The 13,380-nt window shown below is 39.6% G+C and overlaps 2 protein-coding genes across 5 annotated transcripts in view; both read left to right on the top strand.

Moving 5' to 3' along the window:
• The window catches only part of LOC146511795 (uncharacterized), a 63,279-nt gene that overhangs the window by 17,550 nt on the left and 32,349 nt on the right, over window positions 1-13,380 (top strand). The gene's annotated exons all lie outside the window — the stretch shown is intronic.
• LOC146511796 (uncharacterized) overlaps window positions 1-13,380 on the top strand; it is a 32,878-nt gene that overhangs the window by 785 nt on the left and 18,713 nt on the right. Inside the window, exons 2-3 of one of the 2 annotated variants that reach the window (XM_085171935.1) lie at window positions 2,983-3,663; window positions 3,984-6,389. In XM_085171935.1, the coding sequence (XP_085028061.1) occupies window positions 2,983-3,663; window positions 3,984-4,646 (1,344 nt within the window). In that variant the 3' untranslated portion in view covers window positions 4,647-6,389. Of the gene's footprint in view, window positions 1-2,982; window positions 3,664-3,983; window positions 6,390-13,380 lie in introns of those variants that run through there. The other variant, XM_085171934.1, reaches the window with a different exon arrangement.

Raw genomic sequence — 13,380 nt, 5'->3', positions numbered from 1 at the left:
ACACGTTAGAAGTGGAACTAAAATCATACATGATTCCAAACATTTTTTTTACAAATAAGTCATCTGTTTTGTAAATTAAGGAGTTAAAAATAAAGAGATTTTCTTTTTAATGTAGTCAGTATGTTTTATTAAAAAAAATCCCTCGGGTTACAATCAGACTCTGACATTTTCCTTCACTGATCCAAGCTAGTAACTGTTACATTGGATTTATTATCATTGAAAAAATGAGAAAATTATAGAAATATCTAATAGGAAACAACAACAGGAAATATAAAAATAAGTATAGAGCTGGTAAACATTCATTACTTTTCTGAGTGTGTTAGCATGCTAGTATTAATATTTGTGTACAGCAGGAGGGATGGCCATGATTTTAGAGTGTTTGAACCAAGGTTTTTATCGTTAATGAAAACTAACGAAATAACGAAAACTAGAAGTGAAAAAACATTTTTGTTAACGGAAATAAAAATAAAAACAAAAAAAGGAAAACTAACTAAAACTGGAATGAGTGTTCACAAAACTAACTAAAATTAACTGAATTTATAGCAAAAATGTGTTTAGTTTTCATTGATGTGTGCGTGTCATACAATAGTCAAGGGTGAAAATGAAGTTTAGTTTCCAGATTTTTTTCTTGCTGTGTCTCATTATGCCAGCAGGTGGCAGTACGTTAGTCGAGTCGTCTGTGTTGCTGCTCCGTCCACGCGCAGAATCATGTCAGGAAAAGTCGGGAGAAAGCGCCAGAGTCCAATTTGGGATTACTTTGAATATGACTGTGTTTTGGATAAAGCAAGTGTCTTGTAGTGGAAACAGACAACTTATGAGGGACATTTCTAAAGGGAAAAAAATCCCACAAACCTTAAAGTGCACTTGAAAAGCTCACACAAGAAGGCTAACCTAGCTTACCTTGAGAAGGTAAGGGAGCACACTCAACCCTCATCCCCAGAAAACAGAAGCTAACCCCAGGCAAGGCAGCGTGATGCATCCCGAAACAACAGGACTGGGATATCTACACAACTGTGTGAGTCAATTGCCTTCAAAAAGTTTATCAATTCACTTGAACCAAAATTACGAACACCCGGTGCTGCGAGAGTTAATAGTCTCATTGGGGCCAACATATACATTTTATAGTTGCCTGGTATCAATGGTTGTTCATCTGCCTTTATTTATTTATTTAAAGAACCCATAGGTGGGAATGTGAGTTGTCTGTCTCTGCGTGTTAGCCCTGCGACAGACAGGCGACCTGTCCAGGGTGCAGTATGGTAGCTGGAATAGCAACATACCCAAGGATGAGCAGAATGACTGATATGATGAAACTGGGATTTTGTTACACTTAATTATTGCAAACACAACTAAAACTATAACTGAAACTAATCAAAACTAAACTGAAACTAAGGATTTTTAAAAAAATAAAAACTAAACTAAACTAGCAAACAATTGGTAAAAACTAATTAAAACTGATATAAAATTGAAAATCTGAAGTCAAAACTAAATAAAAATAAAAACTAATGAAAATTGCAAAACTATTAAAACCCTGGTTTGAACTAGAGATAGCACCATACCACTTTATGTCTGATACCAATACCGATATCATAAATTTGGATGTCCGCCGATACCGATATGAACCCGATATAGTGTTTTTTAATCAATACAACTGGGTTTTTCTTGTATCTTGCTGCATTTTGTATAAGTTCATACTCAAGTTAAAAAAAAAAAAATTATAGTTCAGGAATACTGATCAATCTAATAAACTTAAACCTACACCATCCTCCCTATTCTGGTATTTTAAAGAGTACTTAGCGTAAATATTAAGCAACCTAACTAATAGGCTTCCAACTCCCAGCAACAAAAAAAAAAAGGGAACCACCCCTCACGCTCCACCTCATGATGCTTAATCGACATAATCAACCTTAATTTGATGAAAAAAAGTAGTATAGCTTACTAGGGTATATTAGACTTAATAGTTACTATATACAATAATGGACTTCTATTCATTTTACATCAAATTAAAACTTTGGGTGTAAGATTCGAATAATTATTTATTAAAAGATAGACATTTTAAATGAAATAAGAAATAAAAGTATGTCTTTGTGCCCCCCTTTTCCCTGTTCATGCCCTATCGGCCCCCCTGGCTAAACTTTGCTAGATCCGCCCCTGCACAGTTACCAGCTGTCAGCTACGTAGAAAAAGATCCTGGTGTAGAAAGTAATATTAAATAAATTCTAACAACAGCTTATCAAGCTTAAACGTGCTACTGTTGTTCAGCCGCTGGTTTCCTCTTTCTGGTGAGAAGTCGGCCAAAAACAAACAAGAGAGATGGACTCGCGACAGAAAAGCCGATCAGCTGATCATTAATCAGTTTCATGATTGAAGTAGCAGCAGGAGAGGGAGGGAGGGAGAGAGAGGCAGTTGCTCAATATATTGGTTGTTAAGCTTAACGTGGGAATGCTTTACAAACATTCAGAGATGAACTTACACACTTGCTTTACTTCTCTCTGGGAAAACTTCCTCGGAGATGAAATGCTGGGTTGTTAGCGAAGCTCCAAATGCTCAACCAGACCATCGACAGGTCTTGCACGCCACAGCCGCTCTATCACGTGATGCATACTGCTCCGACGTGCTAACATTATGAGGCGAGTTACGGCATGTCGCAAGTTTTATGACGTGCTTTCGTGATATTTAATGGATCGCATTTTTTATTTCTCTCCGATATCCAATCCAGTAATTTAGGTCAGTATCGGACCAATACGTAATATCGGATCGGTCCATCTCTAGTTTGAACAGTCATGAATTATTTTTAACACCAGGTTGGATGTAATGTGTTAGAACTACCAGTAGGTGGTGATAAGAGACCTCTAAGGTGTTTGGTGCCACACTCCACCTTCAGGTTTAAAATTAGTGTTAATGGAGGGAGTTTGAAGGTTCAGTTTGTTCTGCATTACGACTGCATTTCACTCACTGCCTCTGTTTGTATCTCTGTCACTGCAGGACCAGCATGGAGCGAGAAGTCAGCGCTCTCAGGAGGCCGACAAACCTCACAGAAGAAAGAGAGAGAAAACATACACCTGTGACAACTGTGGGAAAGATTTTAGGCACAATGGAAGCTTAAAAAGACACCAGCTCATTCACAGTAGAGTTAAAGCGCATACTTGTGATAAGTGTGGGAAGGAGTTTACTCTGAAGGCTAATCTAAAACAGCATCAGGTCATCCACACTGGAGAGAGACCGTTCAGCTGTGACTTGTGTGGAAAGACTTTTTCCAGGAAGGATACTCTAAAACATCACCAACTCATCCACAGTGGAGTTAAACCGTACAGCTGTGATCAGTGTGGCAGAGCTTTTAGTCAAAGTAGCAGCTTACAGAGGCATCTAGTTGCCCACTCTGGAATTAAGGCATACAGCTGTGACATTTGTGGAAAAACTTTCAGCCATATACGGAATCGAAATACACACCTACGCATTCACACCGGACATGATGTGTACTGCTGTGAACAGTGTGGCAAACAGTTTATAACCAACATGCAGTTACAGTGCCACATGTTGACCCACACTGAGGAGAGACCTTATAAATGTGACCTGTGTGAGAAGACTTTTAAATCTCCACGTTACCTGAGACTACACCAACAGATCCACACCAGAAAGAGACTCTACAAGTGCAGTTACTGCGAGGTATGTATTTATATTGTTATCTTGTCATTTTAGCCTGACTGTTTGGAACAACTCTGCTCATTAAATTGTGTTAGCATGTTAGCAATTCTACTGCATGGAAAAGCAGAACTGATTGATTATTCGGATTTTCATTTCAGTTATGATTTTAGTATTACTGTAGTATTATGGTGGTAGTATTGTAGTTATTGCAGCCCAGTAAACTGAGTGTGTTAACTGAAACAGTAAAATGTAACTAGACGTCTGCAGAGATGCTCTTTATTTCAGGTGACGTTCAGGATAAAAATGTTGAAGGACTGATTTACACCGTCTTTGTTTAGAAGCAGAGCAACACAGATGGATCCAGTTCTCAACCCTGTCATCACTGTGGGAAAGAGTTTCATTGTGACCTTTGTGGAAAATCTTTCAGTTGGCAAGACGCCCTAAAAATACATCAACGTAGACACACTGGAGACAAACTGAAATACTGCAAAGAATGTGGGAGAAGCTTCCCTACATCACATCACTTAAAAGAACATGAACTCATTCACAGTGGGGTTAAAAAGCACCTCTGTGATCAGTGTGGGTCATCTTTCATTACTGCAGGTCAGCTTAAAAAACACAAACGAGTCCACACAGGAGAGAAACCATACAGGTGCAGACACTGTGACAAAAGTTTCACACATTCAGGTAATCGTAACCTTCATGAACGTACACACATGGAAGGAAACTACAGCTGTGACCAGTGTGACAAGAGCTTCAGGAATCTCAGATCATACTCTGAACACAAACAATCCCACGTTACTAATAAACTGTTTCACTGTTACCAATGTGCCAAAACATTCAATTCATTATCTGCTCTGTGCAAACATCAGCGTGATCACTCAGGGCTGAAATCACTCCCATCACAGGATCACAGTGACTCTGAAGAGACAGAAAGATCCTCTTCTAGTTTGAGGGTCAAATTTAAAACCCTTGAGATCAGGCTCCACAGAGTTCAGATGTAAAAATCTGATGAGACAGCTGTGAACAAAAATGTTCCTCTAGTAACGTTTTAACCCTCAGGGGTCAACGGCATGTCAAAATCACATGACCAATTTAAGTAAGAGCAACAAGATGCACTAACCCAGAGTCTCCATTTCAACTTGAGTCGAAAGTGTGGACTTCAAACTATGTACCAGTTTTTAAATTGTGTTGACAGGCCACGTAAAACCAGATTTATGATTAAAAAAAATACATGCAATTTAAAATTAAATAAATAAAACAGCATTGTATTTAGAGCACGAAGAAAGGGTATAAGCGGCATGTTCTAAGGAAGGCACTAGGAAACACTCACCGCTTGCAGGCAAAGAAATGAATAAATAAAAAGAACATCCTTCCCTCTTTGTGTTAAAGTGTACCACGTCAATCAATAAAAAACTATATGGCAACATGTGGCATTTGGTTGTTTAGGAAGATGGGGAAGTTTTAGGAGTGACACTAGCAGTGTTGGTCAAGTTACTTGAAAAAAGTAATCAGTGACTAATTACTGATTACTTCCCCAAAAAAGTAATCCTGTTACATTACTCATTACTTATTTTCAAAAGTAATTAATTACTTAGCTACTTTTTAACAACACGATTTACAACCTGAATAGGTGATAAAGCGATAGATCATTCAACCCAATTCTACTTTTTCTACATAATCCATCATTCAAAATGTAATCAAATGAAAAAATGGAAAAGTCTCTTTTTAAAACTTGTTTTATTAGTTTTAATCTTTTAACTTTATGCATCAAGCAAAAATGTAATTATATGCAACATTCTCTGACTGGAAGAAATTTGGTTTAAACCTATTTTCTGCACATTCCAGCACATAAAATAAAATATTTTTTTGTGTTTACACTCAGTCTTTCAAATAGATGCAAGTAAAACACAGCAGAAAATAAATAAAATCAAAGACTAGCAGTCCTGTTGCTCTATTTTCACCTGTAAAGCAGGAGTGGGGTAGGCGGAGGTTTACCCTGGTGCAGGTGTGCCGCAGCGGTCAGTGGAAGAATCCACGAGTTTCTCTGTGAATTTCTCATTACGTCCTAGCGCACTTGCTTGGAAGTTTAGGGGTGTTTTTCGTTGTAAAAAGAAGTTTTCTTCCCACGCACAACAGACGGTAATGTTTTTGTCACTTTTTATGGAATCAAACTCAAAGTAAGGTCAGTACTTCCACGCTTTAAACGCTGCACGCTCATACTCTCTCTGCACTCGATATATGATCCATTGTTGATCTGCACACAGCTGTTGTCACGAACGTCGCACTCGCTTACGTCACTGTCATGAGACATTCTCACAAAAAAAATCACGGTTTTAGTAACGCAGTAACGGAGCGTTCCTACGGGAAAGTAACAGTAATCTAATTACCATTTTTGCAATAGTAATCCCTTGCTTTACTCGTTACTTGAAAAAAGTAATCGGATAACAGTAACACGTGAGACATTTGCTACGGTTACCATGTTTGCAGTGTGTAGTTGGTGTGTAGTGTAGTCCAAAGGTTTGTTTTGTGTGTCAGAAGAATGAGGCAACTGCTGAATGCAAAAAAGCCACCAATGGCAGTGTTGTGGACTTTTTACGACATATATACCTGTATACACTGAACTTACACTGACATGTATACACTATTGTTACATTGAAATTGTTAAATGTTGTCATTGTTTTACTTACATTTGCAAACCTTGTCTTAACCTGTGTGTTTAGTTAATTAAACTTACTGAGTGTGCACCTGGGACTCTGCTCATCTTTATTGCCTCATGTTGTGTCCAGCATTTCCAAAGCCTATCTGGTAAACAAACCTGGGCTGCGGGGGATGCACCTGGGATTGTTTTTTCTCACCTCAGCTGCCAGAAGGTGAGAAAACTGGATCTCCACATTGTTGAGGGAATAATAGAATAGAATAGACTTTATTTATTATTTATTTTATTAACTTTATTGTCACTGCACAAGTACAAGTCAACGAAATGCAGTTTGCATCCATCCAGAAGTGCTTTAGCCATGATATAGATATATTACAAATATATAATGTAGATATATAAATATATTACAGAAATGGGTCTGTTATAGATATGAGAGTACAAAATATGGGTCTATTTATGGGTATATTTTGGGTATGTTATAATGTTCACGGTAGGAAGGTATGTTATGAATATGCTATAACTATAGGTATGTACAGGCTGTAGTGGTGTACAAGCTGTGAACAGGATATAAATATGAGAACTATACAGAAATATGAAATAAAGAAAACTATACAGAAATATGAACTATGCAAGTTATAAACAGTTGTAGAATTAAAAATTATTGTATTATACAGAATGATTATTTATACAGAATTATACAGTAGTGAAGTTAAGATAAGTGAAATATGTGGATAATTTCTACAGAGGCTATATAAAGTGCTAGTGGTTGTGAGTGGTGGTTCAGTCCATGTTATTCTTGTGTGTATGAGGGTACAGTTGTCCATTGGTTTGTTTTTGTCCATTGTGTGTGTTTAGGTGGTTGTGCGTGTGTATATGTTCAGTCCATGAGTTTAACGTTGGTCAGATGTCAGGAAGCAGAGTTCAGGAGTCAGGTGAATAAGGTTACCATGATGAGTCTGTGAAGGTTCTCAGTCATCCAGGTCATCGTCGTCTAAGGAGCTTGGAAAGTGTCTGGACGTCTTTAAGTTGCTTGAAAACGTTTCACCTCTCATCCGAGAAGCTTCTTCAGTTCTAAGGTCAAATGGTGGGGAGTCCCAGATTTAAACCCAGTGGGAGTTTCCCCCAAAGAGGGACAAAAGGACCCCCTGATGATCCTCTATCTAATCACATGAGCCAAGGTGTGAAAACAGGTGTGGGTCACAATCAGCCGGGGTTTCGGGTGATTAGGTAGAGGATGTACATGTCAGTTCCCTGAATTGTTGCTCTGTCCCCCTTTAACGGGTAGACCATATCAGGCATGAGCACTGTGTTCGGGCAATTGACATAACATGAAAATCCCACCGGCTATTACTAAAGCTAATCCTCCCATGACTTTTCATTACTTTTGTGCTTATACTATAACCTCTGTCTAAGGAGCTTTTGACCTCCTTTACAGTTAAACACTAATTGTCATGGACCTGGGTCGTGTGACCCAGTGTTTGAGTTTTTATGTATCTTGTGTATTCATTTATGCTCTAGTTTGGGTCATCTAGTTAAGTCCTATGTTGCTCTTTAGGTTTTGTTTCTTAAGTTCCTTCTGTCATCTTCCCCCGTACTCAGTCTCCCTGGTTCGTGCGTCTACCTGTCATGCTTCATGTCTGTGTGGTTATGTTAAGTTCATGTCGTGTCTAATCTCCATGTTTCCTGTTTTACTTTGAAAGAGTCCGGTGTTCCTTGGCTGTGTCCCAATTCAGGGTCTGCACGCTTGAAGTACGCGCACTATGCGTACTACGTACGGTGCGTACTATAAGTACGAGAAGTGCGGAAGTGATAGGCTTGTGAAATGGGACGGTCTAGCCTTCGTCGCGCTGTTCAGGTTGCCTAGCAACCATGATACTAACCGCGAGAAACGTTTCATACAGCTTTGTGTGACATAAATGAAGGAGAAAAATTTTTGTTGGTCATTCATGCCATCACTTTGATTAGTTGAGTATCTGAGGCTGAGACCACAGGACTGTAAAACATGATTGTTGGGCTTCATTTCTGTACCGAACAGTTATTTCAAGATTAGTTAGTAAATAACAATTAGCTAATGTTGCTCATGAGACTAAAGTCATCTCACTGTGGTAATGTAATTATAATATAGCCAATATTATGGTATTGTATTGTCAGATTATTATGATATATATATATATATATATATATATATATGAGGCTGTAAAACCACGTTAACACTGAGAGCACAAACATCACTAATGTCACATAACTTTGCTGTTGGCCACATGTCGGCAGTGTTTTAATGTTCTTCGTTATTAAACATTCGCACATAAATAAGTGACGTCATATTCAGTACTTACTTTTGACAGTTCACTCTTCGGCAGCTCCCTTCTGCCGTATTTTGCGGCAAAATTATCCACACCCACCACCGCGCTATGAATTGTGGGATATATGGGACCACGAAGCGTGCACCGGACCACGCTTGATATTTGGGGAAATCGACGGCGCATTTGGAGTATGCATTTGAAGTACACTTCGAATTGGGACAGCCGTCGTCGCGTGGCGGTGACGTAATCACACTTAAAATGCGTACTTCAAGCGTGCAGACCCTGAATTGGGACACAGCATCTGTGTTTCATTCAGTCTGTGTCGCGTCGTCTGTGTTCCCACCCTCCATGTTTTCACAGCCAGTCTTTGCATTCATAGTCATAGTTTTCTGCGTCTTCATAGTTTATCACAGTATCAGTTTCCCAGTTTAGTTCAGTCACTGTGCTTCTGCCTTGTTGGAACTCTATGTCATTAGCCATAATAAAGGCTCGCTTTCAGTCTAAGTTCACTCCCGTCTCATCACTTGTGTTCGCACCTGGGATCTATGTTTCTTTTGGGGTCACATCTGTGTCCCCGTTTCTTGGCCAGAGCCGTTCGGATCTGGAATCCTCTCAAGGTGACCAGCAGGAGCCCAAACTGCATGAGGCTTGACCACAATCACTGACAGGACCATCTGCTGCGCCTGGAATAATTTTTGCTTCTCGCTGGTTCTCTAAAAATAAATGTGGAGATCTGGGAACTTATGGTTGATTATAATCTTACATTTTACCTGTGTCTAAATTATTAATCACACAAATCACCATAAAGTCATAGAAAAATGATCATAGAACCCATTGTTTCAATTTAAACCTTTCTCTAATTTCTCAAGTTTTTCTTTGAGAAGAAAAAACTTGCATTTGATAGCAAGTGTCTGTGAAATCTACAACATTTAGCATTTTTGTGATATATTAGCATTCATGAGTGTAAGCTGGTCTTCATTCCACGTATGGGTTTGTGTTCAGATTAATGCATGCAGTAGTCAAAAACGGCCGATCATACCCTGGACTCCAGAGGGTTAAGCTTTCTAAACTGTTCTGCTTCAGTGTTCATGTTGAGTGATTCACTTTGTTCCAGCAGTTGAATGAAGAAATCTGTTGTCATGTTATAAAGCTTTTAGTGAATGTATCTTAAAGCGTGTCCTGCAGACGTTTGCTTGGTTAGATTGTTTGTGTTATGAAATCTTGCAAATGTTAAATAAACATTTAAAATGTTAAACAAAGAAATAGTTTGAGCTATGACATCACTTTCTCTATTTCAGAGTAAAAACTGAAATGTTTACAGAGTCCCTTGTACTGAACAGGGTTCCTGCAGCTTATTACAAACTCTGAGCCTAAATCCAAGAACAAGAACTATTGGGGATGAATATGGATGACTACTTTCTGTGATGATGTGAGCTTGCAGCAGCTCTTTGATATGATCCCTTGCCAGTTCATACTGAGAGGGAGGAATTTGCCTGTATGGTTGTCGCACTAGTGTTTCATCTATCAAAGGAATTTCATGAGTTATCAATTTACTACAACCAACATCCAACTCACTCTTGGCAAACATGCCACTATACTTCTGCAATAAAACCTTTGCTGCCACTTCTAGCTCTCCTCAAGATTTTCAAATTCAGGCAAATCCAATTCCGCTGCATTGTCTGCCATTGTGTGACTGGAAATGTAAGCTATACAACACTGAATTAACAAAGACCTGTATTTCAGAAATACCCTCTGCTAGCACATTGGCCAGTTGAACTGTAGCAATCACCCGACGAGGTGTCAACCAGACATCAGTTTTACCCACATTAGTAATTGGAACAAAGGCCTCCCCTCCTTCTCCCTTTACCAATGAAGGAGACACCAATAGGCCTTCCGGGAGAAAACCATCATCAGGCCCGAGGGGTTCAATCCAAAGGTCAACGGGTGTATTCACAGGCATCTTTGGACAGGTAACTTTGCGTTCCAGCTGGAACACAGAAGGACTTCTTACCCTGTACTCTAACACGATGGGGTTCAGGAGAATTTGGCAGTATCTCAACACTCTTCTCCAACCACGTGGCGCAGTCTTCAAAACTGGAGCCTCCCAGAGGTCAGAACCATATTGTTTACACCAGGGGTAGGCAACCTTTCTGATGGCGAGTGCCATTTAAAATTTCCTCAGAGGTCAGTGTGCCATATGATTGCATTAGCAATAAATTTAATAACGCTCTATATAAACAGTTACACAATATATAAAACCACTTTATAGAATTATATTTGTTTGCTGATGTTGGCAGCTATCAGTGAATAGTTATCAGCTATTTTGAAACAAAAAAAGACACTTTTTATCCATAACAGCAAATGAACTGTACAACAGAAAATGCAAATGCTATTTATGGTCTCCTCGCAACAATGATAAGAAAAATAAACTAAGCCAATATGGCATGTTTGTTAATACAGAGACACACATGTTAATGTGATCTCTGGTCTCCCACTCAGAGACACAAGTCTCCCAGTGTCCAGCATTCAGACGGCTACCTGAGGACACTCATGTGAGAGAAAATTTGCTCACACAGATATGTGGAGCCAAATACTGTCAATAAGTCCTCTGCAGTGTTCTGAACAGTTAAACTTGTCAGGTAGTGACGTCCAGCAGGTGAACATGCAGCTCCATGAACACACACATCTACGGATTCCAGCTGCTTCGATGTTGCATTAACTGGCATTAACTCAATGTGAGTTAATGTGAGACAAATCCAGCTGCTCATTAAAGATTTCTGGTTTGATCAGAAAATAAAACATTGGTCCATACATCTGAAAGTCCCAAAAATGCATTGTGTCTCGAGTCTATGGATGCATCTGTGTATCTCCGTGGTGCTGATGCTGTGCTGAGCGAAAAGCTCCTGAAGCTTTTGAAGTGTCAGAATGTGGAAAGCTAAAAACGTCCCTCTCACCAGTAAGCTAAGTTATTTTTAGCCAATTACAATTTGAATCTGGTAGTTGGGGTTGTTACTTAAGATACCGTCATTAAGAAGCGGCACAACTAATGTGTCTATGCGAGCTGATGTGCGATGTGCACCGCTGGCGCGGCCATTTATTTTTTGATGCACCTTCTCAGATTAGTTCACTGTGTGTCGTGCCCAGGGCTGGACTGGGACAAAAAAAACAACCCGGGCATTTTGACTAAAGACCGGCCCACCAGGTATTAAAGCCATAAAGCCTTTGAATGAAAACAAACGCTGTTGTGACAGTGATGTACAGTCTTGTTGGTAAATGTATGATTTCTATACATTTTACATCAGATAGAAACTTTGGTTGTAAGATTCAGATTATTATTTAATAACAGCCAGACATTTTAAATGAAAATAAGAAAGTATTTCTTTGTGCCCCCCTTTTCCTGTTAATGCCCCTCCTGGCACCCCTTGCAAAACTTTGCTAGACCCGCCCCTGCACAGTTACCAGCTGTCAGCTACTTAGAAACAGATCCTGGTGTTATTTGTCTCTCAGAAACAGTTCATAACTTGCCTTCAACTCATTCATGTCACCTAAAAGGTAAACCTGTTTCTCCATCACCTGTTCAGCTCTGATGATTCAGTAAGGACATCTTCTGGTTTCATCTTCATCTTTCCCTCTCACCAGATATCCAAACCGATATCATGACCAGCAGGCAGTGTTGGGAAGGTTACTTTTAAAATGTATTCCATTACAGAATACAGAATACATGCCCCAAAATGTATTGTGTAACGTATTCCGTTACTTTACTCAATGAGAGTAACGTATTCTGAATACTTTGGATTACTTAATATATTATCATGCTGTTTACAACTACATGAATGTACTATTGCTGTGATTTATTACTGTCACTGAAGGTCCGCGGCTCTGAACCGTAGTAAAGGGACCTCTGGCTAATACGTCGGGTTCGTGTCGGGCTCGTAGCCGAAAACTAGCTTTACTTTGTTGTCTGGGTCAACTTTGCTAGCGAAAGACAGAGAGAGGCGTTGAAAGGCTGCTCCAATAGAACTTATTGTTTCGGAGGAAAACACGAACACGGTGTACAGTCGAGTCTTAATAGCTTACTTACAACTGGGCTCGTCAGGCACTCTTCTTGGCTGCAGTGGTTATTATTATATTTACATGCTTCCAGCTCCCGTTTTTGCTCGATGACAGCTCGTACTTTTCCTTTTTCTCCCTCCCTCGCTCACAGACACATAACGGGTATGACAGTCCATTCTCCCTGCAGCACGGACTACACTGCCTATGAGGCTACATTCTTTAGAGCTATACCTGTAGCATTCTGCCTATTAGCTTAGCACAACAACAACAAAAAGGCCTCTCTCACCCAGGAAACAAGCAGAGAGAGAGCGTCACCCTGTAACCATGGCAACCGTAACGCTGCCGCCTGGAACAACAGAACGTAGCTGTCAAACAAAACCCAAACAGTCCTGACCCGCCACAATATGAAACAGGGAAGTACCGCCGTGTAATCCATTTATTTCAACAAAGTAACTGTATTCTAAATACCACCTTTTTAAACGGTAACTGTAACGGAATACAGTTACTCATATTTTGTATTTTAAATACGTAACAGCGGTACATGTATTCCGTTACTCCCCAACACTGCCAGCAGGTTTTATAGCTGTGGCTCCAGCAAACATCAGCTGATACTAGAAAGTAATATTAAATAAATTCTAACAACGGCTGCTCAAGCTTAAACATGCTGCTGTTGTTTAGCACGACCTCCGCTGGTTTCCTCTTTCTGGCGCAAAGTGGGCGATA

Source organism: Neolamprologus multifasciatus, chromosome 9, assembly GCF_963576455.1.
Source record: "Neolamprologus multifasciatus chromosome 9, fNeoMul1.2, whole genome shotgun sequence".
NCBI classification, from domain to species: Eukaryota; Metazoa; Chordata; class Actinopteri; order Cichliformes; family Cichlidae; genus Neolamprologus; species Neolamprologus multifasciatus.
The sequence above is the reverse complement of the archived record's forward strand: the minus strand, read 5'-3'. Positions and strand labels throughout refer to the sequence as shown.